This window comes from Puma concolor, chromosome C2 (assembly GCF_028749965.1).
Source record: "Puma concolor isolate L17-30 chromosome C2, mPumCon1.1.hap2, whole genome shotgun sequence".
NCBI classification, from domain to species: domain Eukaryota; kingdom Metazoa; phylum Chordata; class Mammalia; order Carnivora; family Felidae; genus Puma; species Puma concolor.
In genome coordinates, this window is record NC_141675.1 from 63,659,306 (window position 1) to 63,680,261 (window position 20,956).

General features: G+C 36.4%; 1 protein-coding gene across 1 annotated transcript in view; it reads left to right on the plus strand.

Annotated features, from left to right (window-relative positions):
- The window catches only part of PRKCI (protein kinase C iota), a 73,223-nt gene that overhangs the window by 30,213 nt on the left and 22,054 nt on the right, over positions 1 to 20,956 (plus strand). The window contains exons 3-8 of the mRNA XM_025912959.2: positions 7,280 to 7,369; positions 9,244 to 9,294; positions 12,519 to 12,604; positions 14,174 to 14,314; positions 17,303 to 17,357; positions 19,364 to 19,422. Coding sequence (XP_025768744.1) covers positions 7,280 to 7,369; positions 9,244 to 9,294; positions 12,519 to 12,604; positions 14,174 to 14,314; positions 17,303 to 17,357; positions 19,364 to 19,422 — 482 coding nt within the window. The remainder of the gene's footprint in view (positions 1 to 7,279; positions 7,370 to 9,243; positions 9,295 to 12,518; positions 12,605 to 14,173; positions 14,315 to 17,302; positions 17,358 to 19,363; positions 19,423 to 20,956) is intronic.

The window sequence follows — 20,956 nt, forward strand, 5'->3', positions numbered from 1 at the left end:
TTTTAAAATATGGTTCTAATGATTCTTTATTTTAATTTTTAATTTTTTGTTTTTTAGAGAGAGCATGTACAAGAGTAGAAGGGACAAAGGGAGAGGGAGAGAGAATCTCAGGCAGGCTCCATGGCCAGCGCAGAGCCCAATGACGGGGCTCAGTCCCACAACCCTGAGATCGTGACCTAAGCCAAAATCAAGAGTTAGACGCCCAACTGACCGAGATGCCCAGGCACCCCTGGTTATAATGATACTTTTAACAATAGTTAATTCCATTCATGGCATTTAATCAAAGTGCAATAATAAAAGTCACATGTATAATGGACCAAGCGTACTATGAGTTAACTTTAAAAATATGATCTTTAGTTTTCCCATCATCCTCACAATATAGGTAATGGCCCTCTGTAGAGAGAGATAAATATATATACACACATCTATATACATATGAATGACATACATATATTTCTTATTGTTTAAACACAATCTGAGATGAGCTTAAATGTATTTAAAATGTATTTAGTTTCCTCACCTGGGAAGTTGTAAATGAAGTGTTAATTAAATTTCAGACTCCTATCTCTAGAATTCTTTGAATATTTCATTATTTAGAATTAATTTAGTCAACTGGCTTATTTGTCTAACTAAAAGAATAATTTACACACTTATTGATGTGTGAAATTCTCATTATTTTTATACTGCTTTTTTATTTTTGGCTTACACTTAAATCTACTTCTGTAGAAACAAGTTTTTTTAAAGCAATGTCAAAAATGAAATGTAATTATATTGCCTTTCACTTTCATAAATGTGGCAAAATGGGAGAAATTTGCATACTAAAAAAGTGAGTCTGTGTGTTTATTTCTTTGAGGCAAGCAAAGACAGATTTTGTTTTTGGACTAGACTGTTACTTTGTTATCAGACTCACTTTTATAAAAATGCTGCAGTAAACATTTTTTTCTAAAACAGTTGCACTGAGATATAATTTATTACTTAAAGTGTATAATTCAGTGGTTTTTAGTATATTCACAGAGTTGTGCAACCATCACTGTGATCAATTTCAAAACATTTTGTCACCCAAAACATAAACCCCGTGGTCATTAACATTCACTACCTATTTCCCTCTAGGTTCTTTACCCTCCACAGCCCTTAGATCAAGGTAACTACTAATCTACTTCGTGTTTCTATACACTTGCCTAATTTAGACATGTCATATCCATACTTACTCAATTTTGATGGACATTTGGGTTTTTTTTTCACTTTTTGGCTGTTATAACTGGAGTGAACATTTGGTTTCAACTTTTTGTGTGGACATAGGTTTTCATTTCTCTTTGATACCTACCAAGACTGGAACTGCTAAGTCATCTGATAACTATGTTCCATCTTTTAAGGAGCCCCCATTGTGTTGGCTGAAGTGGCAGCACCATTTTACATTCCCACCAGTAGCATATGAGGATTGATCCCAGTTTCTCTGCATCCTCACCAGTACTTGTTATTGTCAGTATATTGAGTGCTGATCCAAAAATGGTTTATCTGTGTAACATGGTTGGGTCATTTTGACCTCGCTGTTTTTCATCTAGCCACTTGAAGACACCTATAACACCAAGTTATAAAGTGAGCAAATGAGAGCACCGATCTTTCTTTTATGTAGATAACACTCAAACCAGAAAGTGTATTGGAAGAAAAGATTTCATCCGTAGTCACAACGTAAATTTTTTTTTTTTTTTAACGTTTATTTATTATTTTTGGGACAGAGAGAGACAGAGCATGAACGGGGGAGGGGCAGAGAGAGAGGGAGACACAGAATCGGAAACAGGCTCCAGGCTCTGAGCCATCAGCCCAGAGCCCGACGCGGGGCTCGAACTCACGGACCGCGAGATCGTGACCTGGCTGAAGTCGGACGCTTAACCGACTGCGCCACCCAGGCGCCCCCGTAAATTTTGTTTTTAAATCTAGGAATAAACTTTCTTTTTTTTTTTTTAATGTTTATTTATTTGAACCTGAAGCAGGCTCTAGGCTCTGAGCTGCCAGCACGGACGTGGGTGTCAAACCCATGAACTGTGAGATCATGACCTAAGCCGCAGTGGGACGCTTAACCGACTGAAGGTTCAGTCTAGGAATAAACTTTAAAGAAATGTGTAGAAACCATATAAAGAAAACTGAAACAGAAACAACTGGATGCCATAAGCAAAACTGTGGATGAATGGGGTGAGGAAGAAGCGTCATGTAAAACGAGAGCTCCCTACAGATGAATCTGTAAAGAGCACGACCCCCCCAGAAATTTCTATTCTTTTTTTTTCATTTCCTTTTTTTTTTTTTAACGTTTATTTATTTTTGAGACAGAGAGAGATAGCATGAACGGGGGAGGGTCAGAGAGAGGGAGACACAGAATCTGAAACAGGCTCCAGGCTCTGAGCTGTCAGCACAGAGCCCGACGCGGGGCTCGAACTCACAGACCGCAAGATCATGACCTGAGCCGAAGTCGGCCGCCCAACCGACTGAGCCACCCAGGCGCCCCACCCCCAAAAAAATTTCTAATAGGATGTTTTTAAAACTGACAATTTTATCTGGGAAAATAAACAGGAAAATTCTGGCAAAGGAAATGTAAAGAGGGAAGATTTTTCCTAATTTTGTATGTCAAAAAATACCATAATCACATATATAAAAGTAGTAACAACTGACAGAAAATGTTTGTAACATTTACAGAGGATTGTTATCTCTAATATAAATAATTAGGTCAAAAAGAAATAGATGAAAAATCTACTTAAGGGGGTCTAGATAGCTAATTCATGAATGACAAAAACAAAACGGGGTGCCTGGATGGCTCAGTCTTTTAAGTGTCCGACTTTCCCTCAGGTCATGATCTCACTGGCTCTTTAGTTCGGGCCCATGTTGGGCTCTGTGCTAAAAGCTCAGAGCCTGGAGCCTGCTTTGGATTCTGTGTCTCCATCTTTTTCTGCCCCCTTCCCCCCTCCCCCCCACACTCACACTCTGTCTCTCTCTCTCAAAATTAAATAAACATTAAAAAAATTTATAAATGACAAAACTCAGAAATTACTAACAATTAACGAAACAAAGATTTTAAAAGAAGACATTTTCACCTGTCAGATTAGAAGATACTTAAAATTTAATGATTACTTGTAGGATCTTAGGATAGATACACTTAGTTGACTGCATTTATGATAACCTTTTTGGAGTTACTGTCATCCCAAATTTTGGAATAATTGTCAACATTTTAAATGGGCACACTTTAAACCAATCAATTATCATGAGAAGTATCATGAGAAGTTATTCAAACATAGGAAAAAATTCATTTCAAGAATATTTACTATTCACTAATAAAAAAGGACTGAAGTACTGATACATGTTACAACATGGATGAACCTTGAAAACATTCCAAGTGAACAAAGACAGACATAAAAGACCACGTATTATGTGATTCCATTTATGAAATGTCCTGAAAGGCGAATCTTAGATACTGAAAATAGATTAGTGGTTGCCTAGGTCTGGCAGTAGGAGGAGAGGGTGGGGGGGGGGTGGGGAATGGGGACTGACTGCTAATGGGAAAGGAGCTTTTTTGAGGAGACAATGAAAATGTTCTAAAATTGATTGTATCAAGAGTTGACAGCTCTGTGAACAGACGACCATTATACACTTCAAATAGGTAAATTGAATGCTATGTGAATTGTATCTCAATAAGATAATTATTAAAAATTAGGTTATCTTTAGGCTTTTCATAAAATGTGAAATATTATCCCCTTTAGGTAAGGCTGTTCAGAAGAGGTGGCATTTATTTGTCCTGGGTCTTGTAAGATTCACAGGATTTCAGGATTCAAATTGAAAGATGGTAGTAAGGTGTTTGTTACATAACAAATCACTTCAAAGCCTAGTAGCTTTAAAAAACCCACCACTTTGGGGCGCCTGTGTGGCGCAGTCGGTTAAGCGTCCGACTTCAGCCAGGTCACGATCTCGCGGTCCGTGAGTTCGAGCCCCGCGTCAGGCTCTGGGCTGATGGCTCAGAGCCTGGAGCCTGTTTCCGATTCTGTGTCTCCCTCTCTCTCTGCCCCTCCCCCGTTCATGCTCTGTCTCTCTCTGTCCCAAAAATAAATAAACGTTGAAAAAAAAAATTAAAAAAAAAAACCCACCACTTTATTTTTTTTTTTTAGTGATTTTTTTTTTTTTTTTTTTTTTTTGTGAGAGAGAGAGAGAAAGAGAAAGAATCTTAAGCAGGCTACATGCCCAGCACGGAGCCCGACACAGGGCTCGAACCCAGGAACTGTGACATTGTTACCTAAGCAGAAATCAGGAGTCACATGCTTAACTGACTGAGCCACCAGATTACTTGTAGGACGCCCCAGTCCCACCACTTTATTTTGTAATCTCTCACACTGGTCTCAGTTGACTGGCTGTGCTAGTCTCACATGAGGTCTCTCATGCAGTGGCAGTCATATGGCAGCTGGGTCTGGAGTGACATAGAGGCTCATCTGGGATACTGGCCTAGTTGGTTCTCCCTCTCTGTGTAACCTCATCACAATGAGGTGGTGTCTTGTTGATTTTCTTAATGATGAGTGATACTGAACATCTTTTCATGTGCTCATTGACCATTTCTGTATCTTCTTTGGAGAAATGGTCATTTGTTTTTTCCTTGCCTTGCTTTTGGTGTCATAGCCAAGAAATCGTTGCCAAATCCAGTGTCATAAAGCTTTCTCCCTATGTTTTCTTCCATGAGTTTTGTACTTTTCACTCTTGCATTTCAGTCTTTGATCAGGTTTGAGTTAATTTTTGTTAATGGTGTAAGATAGAAGTTCAACTTTATTCTTTTGCATACGGTCATGTTCGGATTTTTATTGTGAATTTTTGTTAGTTTTTATAGGTGTATAATGATATTGTGATCATATTAAGGAATTTTAATCTAGACTTATAAGGATTTGTTCACAATGCCATGGTGGAAGGGAATAAGTGAGTGGATATGCAGGGGGAAGCAAAATTTGGTAACATGTTTGAAGATTTCCAAAATGAAAAGTTAAAATAGAGTTGGTAAACCAGGGGAATGGTGTTTTAGAAACCTAGATGCAGTTCTATCCTATAGATGGTTAGTAGGGAACTTTGTTAGATGCTATAGAGAGATCAATTAGAATAAAGACAGAAAAGATGCTATTGGTTTTAGCAGCTCTTTTCATGACCTTGGATATAGCAGTTTTAGTAGAGTGTTTGGACTAAAACCTGATAGCAGAATTTTGAGAAATTCATGGAGGACAGGAACATGGAGAAAGCAGGGTGGGGTCACTCTGAATATTAAGAGAAGTTATTTCTAAAAAATTTTTTAATTGTTTATTTTTGAGAGAGAGCGAGCACAAGCGGTGGGAGGGGCAGACAGAGGGAGACACAGAATCTGAAGCAGGTTCCAGCAGGCTCTCAGCTGTCAGCACAGAGCCTGACGCGGGGCTCGAATTCCTGAACCACAAGATCATGACCTGAGCTGAAGTCGGACGCTTAACTGACTGAGTCAGCAGGCACCTCAAGAAAAGTTACTTCCAGAGGTGCCTGGGTGGCTCAGTCGGTTAAGCATCTGAGTCTTGATTTCGGCGCAGTCATGATCTCACAGCCTGGGAGATGGAGCCCTGCGTCAGACTCTGTGCTGACAATGCAGAACCTGCTTGGGATTCTCCCCCTCTCTCTGCCCCTCTCCTGCTTCCGTGCGCATGTGCTAGCTCTCTCGCTCTCTCAAAATAAATAAATTTTAGGGGCGCCTGGGTGGCTCAGTCGGTTAAGCGTCCGACTTCAGCCAGGTCACGATCTCGCGGTCCATGAGTTCGAGGCCCGCGTCAGGCTCTGGGCTGATGGCTCAGAGCCTGGAGCCTGCTTCCCATTCTGTGTCTCCCTCTCTCTCTGCTCCTCCCCCATTCATGCTCTGTCTCTCTCTGTCTCAAAAATAAATAAACGTTAAAAAAATAAAATAAATAAAATAAATAAATAAATAAATTTTAAAAAGTTGTTTCTAATAAATCTAAAATATTGTAAACCCGTGATTTAAAAAGTACAAAAGAAAAGTAAGAAGTCAAAGATCAAAAGCCCTACTCTATATTTTTCCCCTTCTTCTCACCCACCCCCTCCAGTTTCACTCAAGGGTTTGCTCTTGAGGGTGTGGCTACAATGGAATGGCAACCCGAGTGTGAGGGAGATTGTTGAGAGGGAGACTCAAACATGCCTGTGCCTGAGAAGAGCTAGTGGAAGGAAAGAAAAAATGCAAATGGAACTGAAAGGGCTAATGGGATAAGGCCCAGAGGAAGGTAAAAGGAAGAGATTCAGTAAGGGAATCGCCAAGTTGGAGAAAGGTACAGAGGCATTCATTTCTTTGAGACTGGAGGAAAGGAGATGGCTTCATTTTTCTCTCGTGAGTAATAGACATAGTTCTCTACTGAGAGTGACTGAGGTTTGGATAGGGCCGGTGGCATCTTGTGTGTGGTAACATTTGGTGTGACCACAGGAATGAGCAGAAGCATTGCAGTGTGGAGGACCCAGCTCGGGCCCCAACTGGGATCTAATTACTTTTTCATTGAGGAATGCCATCATTCAGGGAGATGTGCCATCTCAGTCTTTGCCAGGGTGACTCAGTTCTTTGGCTGGTTGACTAGGAAGGTGTTTCTTCCTTAGTCTTTCTGTGTGTCCATTTACTAAAATGATGCGTTTACATTTAAAAGCAGCTCAGATTGGACTGCTGTTCAGTCCAGAGTACTTGTTAGTAGCTGTGCTTCCTTTCTGTGAGCCTCTTGAGCAGGCTCTCAGGTGAAGGAAAAATTTGGCAGAATGATTATATGGCGACCTCTAACCGACCATATTGTGGCAGTGAAACCACTTTCACTTCCTCCTCTAGAGAGATAGGTAACAGAAAACTTGTCCCTGGCAGTTAGTCATACTGTAGTGACAATCCAAATGTGGTCGGGGTAGATTGTGTTTGCTATATTTTGCATATACTTTATATGTTATTGAGAATTAAATGGCTTATATGTATCAAATTTGGTATCTATGAATTTCATGTAATATTTTTGGGAAATAGAAATGGAAGTTATGTAGCTACTTTAGAGAATAGAATTGGCTAAAATTTTAAGTATCTAAAGACTTGTCCTTGTCAAATATTACTTTATGTATATATGTAATTGTTTTTCCTCAAGATTTTATGTAATGGAAATTATGTTTTTGCTCAAGATTTTATGTAATGGAAATTGTTTACTAAACATCACATTTTAGAGGATTTAAAAAGTGAGCTTTGCTTTACTTTACTTTTTATATTTTTTAGGAGACCCGTGTACAGTATCATCTCAGTTGGAGTTAGAAGAAGCCTTTAGGCTTTATGAGCTAAACAAGGATTCTGAACTCCTGATTCATGGTAAAGGAGTAGTCATTTCTTACTCTTCTAGAGCTGTACTTTTTTTTTAAATAACCCTGTATTCTTGTCCATTTTAAAACATCATGATGTCATTTGCTTAATCTCTATCCCTCATTGCTATGTAATTGTTCAGATTTAGTCTCTCAAATGCTAGAGAAAATAAAATCACCTTATAATCTTGGGAAATTTGTTATTTGGGCTTGCCTTCTTGGATATTACACTGAATATCTCTCAGGTTTTCACAGCAAAGTGTAGGATAGAATTTAAAATTGAGTGCCCACTGGAATTCTCCTAAGTCATTCCCTTGCAGTTTTGTAACGTGTGCCAATAATGATCTCCAAAGAGAAGGTATCTTAAATGTCCTTTCTTTTATTTGAAGGTTAACAGTGAAACTATTTACATAGTTATAGAGATTACGTAGTTTTCTGCAAGCCTGCAAGTCGGATTGCGGTACAGAAGAAGAGACGAAACTCAGCCATCATGTAACTGGTGCACTGTAGACCGAGTTATAGAATCTAGGTCTTCTGGTTCCAAATCTATGTTCTTTTCATTCTTCTGTGCTACCCCTCAAATTTTTTATGTACTGTAGAACCCACTTAATATGGCACATTTAATTGCAATTCGTTGGCAATATTTCATGAAACATTTTTAGGAGCTTTTGGAGACCAGACCTAGGGAACTCTTTAAAACTCAAAACAAACATGAATCTCCCATAAGTATAATGAGTCAACACCTTGTTATTATTCCCAAATACTTTTCTTTACAGTGTGTTTTTCAAAAGTGAGTAGTTTGATATTCTTCTGTCTTCAGAATTTGACATAGTGACTTCCAAAGGGATCCATAGTCTAATTTGTTGAGATCCTAGCAGAATTTTAGTAAGTCATCCATTTTGGGGGTCATCTCTTTTTAGAATAAAACTGCAGTGAGTGTTTAAAGAAGTGACTGATCAATAGTATTAAATAGTTTAAGTTTTGTTTTGTTTTCTGAAAGAGAGAGCACGCACAAGCAGGGGAGGGGCAGTGAGAGAGGGGGAGAGAGAATCTTAAGCAGGCTCCACATGCAGCACAGAGTCCGACACAGGGTTCGATCTCATGACCGTGAGATCATGAACTGAGCCGAAATCAAGAGTCAGACGCTTAGCCAACTGAGCCACCCAGGCACCCCACTTTTGTTATTTTTACCCTATATCACATATCTGTTTTTAGAAGTTGGCTTATATTTCAACTTTTAAGAATATGTTAGCAACTGTGCTTCCCATACTCTATATTCTTTATTAAGCCATGTCCTTCTGTACATCACAGACTACAGCTGGTTGTCTAGTTCATAAATATACTATGTCTTTATATTCTGTCTCTTTATAAAAATGGCCTGAATTACATGTTTATAAATTTACAGTTTATAAGATAAAACTTATATTTTGTTGGATTTGGGTACATGTTAATCTTGTGAACTTATTCTTAAATTTAGTATACATCTTTTAAAAACTGTAATGGTTTATGTTCATATTTGTATACATTTTTGTAATTTAATTTTAATTCTTCATTGTAGCAAACTTTACACTACAACAGAGATTTAAGGAAATAGTTAATTTCTCTAAGGACAAAGGAATCAATTAGTAATGTTAACAGGGAGTAGAATGAATAATTTGAGCTTCTAATGCATTTGTTTTTGGATGTTCACTTTCATAAAAACTTCTTCATATAGCCTTGGTAAAATGGATCCCTTGAAAAAATATTGACCATATGCTACGTATCTTATGTCAAGAGAGGGTAAGGTTGAAGTTTGGGTCAACGTTTTTGATATTAGAATTTGGCATTCTATGTAATTTGTGTGTTTTAAATATGCTGTATTAATTTTAGTTTATTTTCTTTCAGTCTTCCCTTGTGTACCAGAACGTCCTGGAATGCCCTGTCCAGGAGAAGATAGTGAGTGTGTATATATACTTCATATTTTTGAGAATAGAGTTATTTATGGTACAGTGGCACAAGTGAAAAGAAATCAGAAATAGAACTTTTAGTCCGTTTGATTTCCTTTCCATTCTTCAGTCTAATTTAGTATATCTTAGCAACTGCCTAAACTCTACTTTTGCCAGATCACAATCAGGCAGTTCTTAGTTACAAGTTACTGACATAAGTGTCTGTTGCATGTTTGAAGAGAAAATTAAGTTAATTTTAAGTCATGTTTCATCCTAGTTTTTAATTTTTGAAATTTTCAAGCTTGTGGAGAAGTTGAAACATTGAAAACAAAGATACAAAGATATCTTTTGCCTCCATTCACTAATTATTAACATTTTCTATGTTTCCTATATGTCTGCATCTGTATGTGTTCACACATAGGCAGAGGTGTATATACATAAGAAACATGCTTGTTTTATTTTTATTTTTTTGGTGTACCATTTGAAAGTAACAAGATGCTTCATCTCTGAATACTTGAGCTTGTGTAGTTAGAAATTGTTAGGGATTTTCTTTTGAGTGTCCAAGCTGATGGTTCCCATTAGTGAGAGGAATTGAAAGTTTGTATATATACACACTTATATACAGTCAGTAGTTATTGCCTTTGATATCCAGTGTAATGTATTATTGCTTGTGGATACTACTCATTTTCATTTGTGGTTTCTGCCCATATCCATGACTTTAGAGAGAAAAGTAGTAAATGTTTTCCTTTGAATTAAATGAAAGAGTTCTAAACTTTCAGCTCTGTGACTCTTCATGCAACCTGGTGAGAAGGAAAAATTAAACAGCTGTGTTTGTATACAGAGTTGATTGGGGGCCGTGTAATATATATAGGAAGATGGAGAAATATAAGGAAGTAGGTAGAGCCTTGAAGCTCTAGTGAAAAATTTAGGTTTGGGTTCAGCTGAGAATATTTTGCTGGAGTTCCAGTGGTGGATGGACCAAAGCCAGGGTAGGCTGCCTTTACACAGCTGTTGGAGAGGCAGCTATGTTCTTTGTCCGGTCTGCATTTTTGGAAGACTTGCCATTGTAGCAGGTCTTGGTTCCAGAGTCCCATCTCCAAATCGATCATGGGTCTATAGCACACTTTCCAGATAAAGTAATAATTTCCTAACTTTTCACTATATTTCATGCTCATATTCACTCTTTAAAATTTGCTGGTGGGGATTTGATACCACTTCTTCCCCAGTATAATAAATGTTACTAAACTAGAGCATGGAGGAAGATTAATCACTATTAATATGGTCTCTTGGCTCTTTTAATTCCTCGGCAACATTAATATGCTTAAATTTAAGGTATATCGAGTTGTAGTTTCATGAAAGCTTCTGAAGATATTTCAGGTTAAGATATTGTTAACAGAAACTTTCTGCTTTGGTTACTCCTAACAGAATAGATAAATAAAAATTAAAGCATTTATATTTAGGGTTCTGTATTATGCCATCTTTAGATTTCTAATTTAGAGCATTTCAACTGGTCTGTTTTATCTTAATTTTAAATTCAGTGCTACATTTGCTTTAAAATATGAGTTTAAAAACCTAATGGAATCTTTCCACAGTATTAACTATCACTATGGAATATTACTATTAATGACTAATAGACAATGTATATAATAGTGATCAATTTAACCAAAATTACACAGGTAGATTAGATTTGATCTTTTGGAACCTCTTAATTTGTTTAGAAAAAGTATTACTGTAAAAACTATTGGGTTAAAGATTATTGGAGGAGCACCTGGGTGGCTGAGTCAGTAAAGCATTCGACTTGGGCTCAGGTCATGATCTCACAGTCTGAGTTCGAGCCCTGCATCGGGCTCTATGCTGACAGCTCAGAGCTTGGAGCCTGCTTCAGATTGTCTCCCTCTTTCTCTGCCCCTCCCCCACTCACACTCTCTCTCTCTCTCAAAAAATAAACATTAAAAAAGTGAAAAAAAAAAGATTATTGGAGAATATAATATTCCTGAAATTGCAAAATGTCCCTTATAGAACACCTAGGAAAAGTAAAATGTACGTTTACAATGAAGAAAACTAGGAATCACTGCCTTTAACGGAGTGACTGAAATACTAGTAAGTGGGAGTCAGCAATCTGACATTTGTCTATCCCGTAATGTGATACAATAAGCAACACATATCGCCTATGTATTATTTTTGCCAAGAGTATTTAATACTGATTCTAATGAGGAAACAGACAAATCCAGAATGTGGGACATAACGTAAGACAACGGACCCTGTTAAAAAAAAAAAAAAGTCAACATCACGAAGACTCAACAACAAATACGGCACTGTGAATATTTCAGCATCCATTAAAGAGACAAAAAAGGTATAGCAACCAAATGCAATGCTTAAATCTTTTTTTTTTTTAATTTTTTTTTTTCAACGTTTATTTATTTTTGGGACAGAGAGAGACAGAGCATGAACGGGGGAGGGGCAGAGAGAGAGGGAGACACAGAATCAGAAACAGGCTCCAGGCTCTGAGCCATCAGCCCAGAGCCCTATGCGGGGCTCGAACTCACGGACCGTGAGATCGTGACCTGGCTGAAGTCGGATGCTTAACCGACTGCGCCACCCAGGCGCCCCTGCAATGCTTAAATCTTGATTGGATGCTGGAGAGAAAAAGAAAGCTATGAAATACACTCTGAGGACAAATAGGGGAATTTGCCTATGAGCTGTATGTTAGGTGACGATTGAATTAATGCTGATTTTCTCAATCATGGTAACGGTATTGTGCCTAAGCAGAATTAGGGGGAATGTCCTTAATCTAAGGCAGTGGATATTTAGGTGTTTAAGGGTGAAGTGGTATGTCTGCAACTTACTTTTAAATGATTCCAAGAAAAAAAGCAGGTGTAGAGGACAGAAAGCAAAGGTGGCATAATGTTAGTAATTGGTAAATCTGTGTGAAGGATGCAGGTGTTTCTTGTTCTATTCTGTCGATTCTCTGTGGGCTTAAAATTTTTCAAAATAAAAGTTGCGGGAAAGTTAAAAAACACAAAAGCCCGAATGGTTATTTGAACACTTTTACTCCATGGGCTTTGTTTTCATTTAGTTCCTCGATGCATCTATTTTAGTTTTTCACTTTGTTTTTATCCAAATATTTTTTTTTCTTGCAGTGAATATCATGAAAAAATCACACACTTAATTATAAAAAGACTTTACTCACACTTGCTCTCCTTTTTTCTTTTTTAACTTTTTATCTCTCTTCAGAATCCATCTACCGCAGAGGTGCACGCCGCTGGAGAAAGCTTTATTGTGCAAATGGCCACACTTTTCAAGCCAAGCGTTTTAACCGGGTAAACCATAGTTTTTTAAATGTTTGATAATTTGAGATATCTATTTTTTCCCTCACTACTGTAAAGTCTTGTTTTCCCTTTTAAAGGAGTAAATAGGGTGACAACATTCCCAGTTTGCCTGAGGGCAGTATTCCTGTTATCTCCAGGTAATTAAAAAAATTTTTTTTAAATGTTTGTTTATTTTTGAGAGAGAGACCGAGACAGTGTGAGCAGGGGAGGGGCAGAGAGAAAGGGAGACACAGAATCTAAAGCAGGCTCCAGGCTCTGAGCTGTCAGCACAGAGCCCGATGCGGAGCTCGAACCCACTAACTGCGAGATCATGACCTGAGCCGAAGTCGGCGCTTAACCGACTGAGTCGCTCAGGCGCCCCTTGAGATAATTTTTAATAGCCTCTCCCTTCTTAAAACTGCTCCAGAGTGGATGATTAATTACATGGTTATCCTAGCTAAAGTAAAGTTGGCTTTTTATTTTATTTATTTTTAAGTTTTATTTATTTAGAGACAGAGAGAGAGCATGTGTGCATGTATTTGTGGAGGAGGGGCTGAGAGAGAGGGAGACAGATTATTCCAAGCAGGCTCCATGCTGTCAGCACAGAGCCTGATGTGGGGCTTGATCCGATGAACCATGAGATCGTGACCTGAGTCAAAATCAAGAGTCAGATTCTTAACCAACTGAGCCACCCAGGTACCCCGAAAGTTGACTTTTTAAGTATAATTCCAAACATCCAGAAAATAAGCAAAGTTTATTTTGCAAACCAGTTAATGTTGTAATTTTAACTTTCAGTTTTGAATATAATAATTGCAAAACACTGACCTAGCTTTAACTATGTACCAGGTGGTTTTTCAAATGCTTGACATATATTAACTCATTTAATCTTTACAACAACTTGAGATAGGTACTATATATTTCTATTTTATAGGTGAAAAAACTGAGGTATGGGGCAATTAAGAAACTTGCCCAAGATGACACAGCTAGTAAGTGGCAGAGCCAAAGTTTGAAAGAAATTTCCAGTAGTCCATATTTTCACTCCACTTGATAACTACAAATATATGGATCCCATTTCCATTGTAAAACTAGTGCCATGTTCTGGATTCATTAATGTAAATAAAAGCTACCACCTGAGGTTTACAAAAGTCCTTTTCTCAGTAGCACTAATATTTGAAAACCTTTGAAATAATTACTTTAGGTATTACTCTTTAAGAGAGCAGGGCTTTGCTTTGACTTCTGAACATTCTGGAAGCTTTATGTTTGCTTGGGAGTCCTTGCATAGCTTTTTCTGTCATATGGTTTTCAAGTTTAATTCACTTTTACTATTTTCAATACTCTGAATTTATGTGAAGACTAAAAATTCTTGAAGTTAGAAAACAACATGCTTGCAAATTTCACTCTTGCAAACAAAGCTCTTTTCTGTTTAATTTTCCTATTCTAGCTTTGGAAAACTTATGTATGATGAAGGGAACTGAGTTAGAGAAGAAAGCCACTTATTTTCACTATTTTATGAGCAGAATGTTGGCAAATAATTATGACTGTCTTTTGGTTAATAAAATACTGCTGAATTATTCTTTCCAGCGTGCCCACTGTGCTATCTGCACTGACCGAATATGGGGACTTGGACGCCAGGGATATAAGTGCATCAACTGCAAACTCCTGGTTCATAAGAAGTGCCACAAACTTGTCACAATTGAATGTGGGCGGCATTCTATGCCACCGGTAAGACACAGTTGTCTCTTTTTAATAGAGCATTCTCAGTAACACTACTAGAACAGAGGGCTAAAATACAGAGGTGCTAAGGAATCACAGTTTTAACAGTGTTGTTACAGAATGTAACTTTACAGTCCAGTTGACCTATGGTGAGTTTTGGAATTGTTACTACAAATTTGTAGTATATAGGTAACTTCTTTATTTAATTTGCTACAAAATCATCTGGTCTAAATTAGGAAGAGGTAGGGAAAACCATTTAAGAGACTCTTTTCTCTTCTTTAAGCCAAACTCATTAGTTTGTAGCTCCCGTTGTTCTGGAGCATCCACACCAAACAGAGATCAGGTAAGAAGAATCAGAGGCTTCATGTTTGCTATTTAAAGTATGAGATTACTAGGTAGAGAGTTTTTGAATTAAAAAATTTTATTTTTACTTTTTCTTTAAATATACAATTAAAACATGTTGGTTATAGAATAAATAGAGAATACAAATGAATAAAGAGAAGTTAAATACAAATCCCTCATGAGGGGCACCTGGGTGGCTCAGTTGGTTAAGCATCTGACTCATGATCTCATTCAGGTTTTGATCTCAGGATTGTGAGTTCAAGCCCTGCATTGGGCTCTGCATGGGGCATGAAGCCTACTGACAAATTAAAAGTTAAATTAAAAATATAAAAATAAAAATGCCCCATGAAATGTCCTATCTAAAGGTAATTGTCTTGGTGTATATTCTTCCAGACCTTTTTCTTTGCAGATTTATATGCATAAACATTTAAAATTTTTCCATTCTATATGGATGTAGAATAATCTATTAGAATAGATTATAGAATAATCTATATAGAATAATCTATAATCTAATAATTGTATTCATATAGAATAATGGAAAACTTTTAAATACATTTTAAGAGTAGATATAACAGTGTAATGAACTTCCATATATCAATCATCCGGCTCCCACGGGTATCAACTCATGAGTGATATTATTTCAGCTATACACCCCCCATAAATGACCTGCTGTCATCCTATATAATTTTGAAACAAATCTAAAAGATAAGAACTCTTTTAAAAACTAACTGAAAAATTCCTTATATCAAATACTCATCCAGGCAGTGTTCAAAATTTCAGTTGCCTCATAAATGTGAAAATTTTGTTTTTACAGTTTTCATTCTGAATTAGGATCCAACTGAAGTCCATATTTGCAGTTGATTGATATGTGTCCTAGATATTTTCTAACTTACTGATGCTTCCATCTCTTTCTCTCTCTTGCTTTTGTCTCCCTTAAAATTTAAATGTAGAAGAAATTATGTTGTCATTTAAAGTGTTGCAGAATTTCTCTCTTTGCTTCTCCATGGTTATGTTTAAAATGTTTCCCCATCTTCTTTATTTTCTGTATGTTATAGTTGAACCTATAATTAGATTCCAGGTTTTGGTTTCTGTGGGTTGTTTTTGAGACTGCTTCATAGAAGTTGGGGTGTTTATCCATCAGAATGTGCATAATGTTTGATTTGGTCTCATTCTTTTACATACTTTTTAGCAAAAGTGAGATCATATATATACTGTTTTCAACCCATTTTTCTCACTCAACTATGTATTTTGGTCATCTTTCTATATCTGTCTGTGTATATCCCCATCAATTTTAGCATATTTTGTTATATGTCTGTATCATGATTTACTTCATGTGTTCTCTATGGTTGAACATTTGACTTGTTTTCTGAATTTCCCTGTAAAGAAAATCATCATGAACTTTCTGATAAATAAATCTTATTATTTCCTTAAGGATCCAGAAGTAGAATTACTGGCCTAAAGGATATGCATTTTTAAAGAGATCTGGAGACATCTTTCTAAATTGCCTTCTAGAATGAGTGTACCATGTTTATTCATAGTACCTTCTTTGGACATTGTGAAAATAGGTTATTATTAGTGACTCTTGGCTATCAGAATTATTTAGCTTGTTCGTATAAGCTCAGGAATGGGTTTGTAGTTAGGGAGGTGAAAATCCCATCTTAAGAAAAAAAAAACAAAGGCCAAAATTTGTGAACATAATTTATTTAGGGTACTGTTGATATTCTTGAGTATTCTTAGGTGATGGGATGACTTGTGTACATTTATAAATGTAGGAAGAAAGGGGCAGGATTAGTGATTATATTGATATTTTAGGATGGATGTTAAACACAATGAAAAATCCAAAGGCCTGTCTTTAAGACAACCTTAAAATTACAATGGTGTAGGGGAGCCTGGCAGGCTCAGTGAGTAGAGCAAGTGACTCTTGATTGAAATGAGTCCCATGTTGGGTGTAGAGATTACTTTAAAAAAAAAATCTAAAAAAAGAAACTATAACTGTATAACTTAATGTTCTTTCTCAAGTTTACCCTTTCTTGCTGGTAATCCTTAAACCTGGATCCAAGATTAATGAATTAGTAGCACTTTAGTTTGAGTTAACATTTTTCCTGAGGTTATTGGCAGTTAGTGGGTTAAGTCAGTTTCTAGAAGATATGTCTTTTCCTTATTTGGATCATTGGAACTTTTGAGAATCTTCAGAAAAATGGGAAACCCATGAAATTTTAGGTTTATAGACCATTTTGAAGTCCATCTCTGGACTCAGCTAAGGAACGTATGTACTAATGACTTCTTTTGTTAGAGATGTAAAGTGAATGTATGGAGCTCAAAGGAAGAATAGTGTAGAAGAGAAACAGATGAGAGTATATAGAAGTTTAATTTGATTGCTAATTGATGGTCTGAAGTTAGTATTCTCTTTCTTCTGTTATCTGTAAAATGTGACTAATGTTACCTCATTCACAAGAATATTGCATGGTTTCATATAATAAAGTTAAAGTAAATTAAATATAGTAAAAACAATTCTCACTTATTAAGTTATATTCTTTCAAGCTTAAATTTTAATACGCTGTGTCTCATCAAAATAATGTTGTTTCTGAATTAATTAGAGGTATTGGGATTTAAAAAGAATCCACCAAATTACTGTATCTTTGGAAATGTTTGTAGGAACCAATGATGCCCATGGATCAGTCATCCATGCATTCAGACCATGCACAGACAGGTAAGAATCCCACTGATACTAACCATTGTTCATCAGCAAAGTATCATTTAAAGACTTCTTTAGGTAACTCTTTAACTTAAGTTTAAAAACATTTATGTTGTTGCCAAAAGAAGTTAGGTTAGCATATTTTGCGGTGGTGTTATCAGTCACAATATTTAACATATACCTGTGGCATTTTAAGAAGACAACTATGTAAAGTACAACAAATGACTCTAATTCAGGTGAATTTCTTCTGAGACCTTTTTAAAATTCAGCAAACCTAGTTTTTTCAGTAATGAAAACATACTGATATTGTGGGCCATGTTGACTATGTTCAGGTGATCTGTTTTTATTAAAAGCTTTATTATCAGAAGTAGAAATTATGGGGGCACCTGGGTGGCTCAGTTGGTTGAGCATCCGACTTCGGCTCAGGTCATGATATCACAACTCATGAGTTCGAGCCCCGTGTCGGGCTCTGTGCTGACAGCTCGGAGCCTGGAGCCTGCTTCAGATTCTGTGTCCCCTTCTCTCTCTGCCTCTAACCCACTCGCATTCTGCCTGTCTCTCTGAAAAATAAATAAGTAAACATTAAAAAAAAATTTAAGATGTAGAAATTATGTAAAAGATATAGAGATGTAGTACAGAAAATTCAAAAAAGATCATGTGAGTTCCAATGTCACATAGATACAGAACCTTAAATATGTATCTGGGTAGGGCGCCTGGGTGGCTCAGTCGGTTGAGCGTCCGACTTTGGCTCAGGTCATGATCTCATGGTCTGTGAGTTCCAGCCCCGCATCGGGCTCTGTGCTGATGGCTCAGAGCCTGGAGCCTGTTTCAGATTCTGTGTCTCCCTCTCTCTCTGATCCTCCCCCGTTCATGCTCTGTCTCTCTCTGTCTCAAAAATAAATAAACGTTAAAAAAAAAATAAATTAAAAAAAAAATAAACCTTTATAAATAAATAAATAAATAAGTAAGTAAGTAAGTAAGTAAGTATCTGGGAAATTTGGAGAGCTGTTAACCAGGACAGAGCATACTGATCTCAGAAGAGTCAAGAAAAGGAAGATGAGGGAGTTTTTCTGGAAGGACAGAATACAGTCTCTTGTTCATGCAATCTGTGAAATGTGGGTGGGTTTTTTTTTTTTTGTTTTGTTTTGTTTTTTTTGCCCCAAGTAGTTCCAAGGAATAGAAACCTATAGTCCAGTTTTTGAGTATGAAGAAAGTGAGGAGTAAAAACCAAAGGCCCCCTCTCTCTATGCCTTAGTCATACTAAAATAATTAAGGTTTATGGAGTCACCCTTGTAGAAGGAATTGATTAATTTGTGAAGAGGAGAAATATTTTTATTTTTTTTTATTTTTTTTTATTTTTTTTTTTTTTTGTTTTTTTGAGGAGAAATATTTTTAAAAAAACAAAAATATTTGTTAAAATCAATACTTGGCTGTTAATTGGTTCTTGTTCTCTACTCTCATTAAAGATAAGGAGTTGACTCATAAATACATACAATTTATTACTAGTAGGACAAATATTCCATTTTAAATAGTGAAAACTTGAGGGTGCCTGGATGGCTCAGTTGGTCAAGCATCTGACTCTTTTTTTTTTTTTCTTAATTTTTTATGTTTTATTTATTTTGGGGGGGGGAAGGGGTAAAGGGAGAGGGAGACATAGAATCCAAAGCAGGCTCCAGGCTCTGAGCTGTAAGCACAGAGCCTGATGGGGGCTTGGACTCACAGACCATGAGATCATGACCTGAACCAAAGTCAGATGCTTAACCCACTGAGCCACCCAGGCGCCCCAAGTATCTGACTCTTGATCTCAGCTCAGGTCTTGATCTCAGGGTTGTGAGTTCAAACCCCATGTTGGGCTCTGCTCTGGGGGGTAAAGCCTACTTAAAAAAATAAAATTAAATAATGAAAACTTATTCTGAAATAGAAACTTAAATCACGAGAACATTTTAAGTCAAGCTCAGTTAACGGGTACTATTGTTTTTCTCCTTTTTTTTTTTTTTTGTGGCGGGGGATTGGATTTTCAGTAATTCCATATAATCCTTCAAGTCATGAGAGTTTGGACCAAGTTGGTGAAGAAAAGGAGGTAAGATAATTAGTTTTATTGTATATTACATCATTAGCTTTTTAATAAGACTTGACAGTTAAAAAATATGAAAATTAACTTGCTTAGATTTTAAATCATAATGGTAAAATGCAGGAATGATTTTTAATGATGTTTGAGTTTTATTCTGATTTAATCTAATAATTGCTAATTTCATTTAAATTAAATCTGGTGGGATAACTTCTTTCTTTATCCTTTTATTTATTTATTTTTTTAACAGGAGAAAATCAAATTTAATAACCATACAGGGATAACTTATTTTTATTTAAGACAGCATAATCTAAAAAATTATTAAAATTTTAATTGAATATAATTTAAGAGTGAGGTTTAGAATACTTGGTAGTATTATTAAGATATATTGTAGATCCTTCCATATTATGGGCTAGTTGTTTATTTCAAGTATAAATGATTAAGCATCTTAAATACTATTATTTTTTCTATTAAATGTTTTATCAACTTTTAAAGCAGTAAGTTTTTAGTTAAAGATATTTAATTAAAATAATATTTTTTAAAAACTATCTTGTAGTGAAAAAGACTTAGGGGCACCTGAATGGTTCATTCAGTTAAGTGTCTAACTCTTGATTTCAGCTGTTTGTGATCTCATGGTTCGTGGGTTCAGGCCCCATGTCGGGCTCTGCACTGACAGCACAGAGCCTGCTTGGGATTCTCTCTCTCCCTCCCCCCACTCTTTCTGCCCCTTCCCCACTTGGGCTCTCTCTTTCTCTCAAAATAAATAAATAAACCTTAAGGGGGAAAAAAAAAGAAAAGATTCATCATGTTTCACACCTTCCACTCCCACTTTGACTTCTGAGAGGCAGCTCTTTTTAATCATTTCTAGTTATGCCTATAATGTTTATAACTCTTCAATTTTCCAACTTTATATATTGCAGGCCAGAAAGATTTTGTTCACAATTCCTCCCCCTTTTTCCATCTCTTTCCAATATTTGATAGGTATATTATGTTTTACTCCTAGTTACCTTTAAAAAACCCCAACTTTGGGGCGCCTGGGGGCTCATTTGGTTAAGCACCTGACTTGATTTCAGTTCATGTCATGATCTCCCAGTTTGTGAGATCGAGCCCTGCATTGGGCTCTGCACTGACAACGTGGAGCCTGCCTGGGATTCTGTCTCTCCCTCTCTCTCTGCCTCTCCCTTGCTTGTGCTTTCTCTCTCTCTCTCAAAAATAAACAATGAATAAATAAATAAATAAATTCCCAGCTTTTTATTGTGTAAAATTTCAAACACAATTAAAAGTAAACAGAGTAGTATAACAAAGCCCCTGTATCCATTACCCAGATAAAACAGTTATCAGTATATGGCCAATGTTGTTTTGGCTATCCATTTCCCTTATTCCTGTATTATATATACTCCTGTATTATATTTTATATTATCTGTATGAGATTATCTTTCTTCTTGAAAAACTCAATATTTCCTTTAGTGAGAAAGTACTAATGATGAATTTCTTTAGTTTGCATTTGTCTGAAAATGTTTGTATTTCACTTTTGTTTTGAACGCTA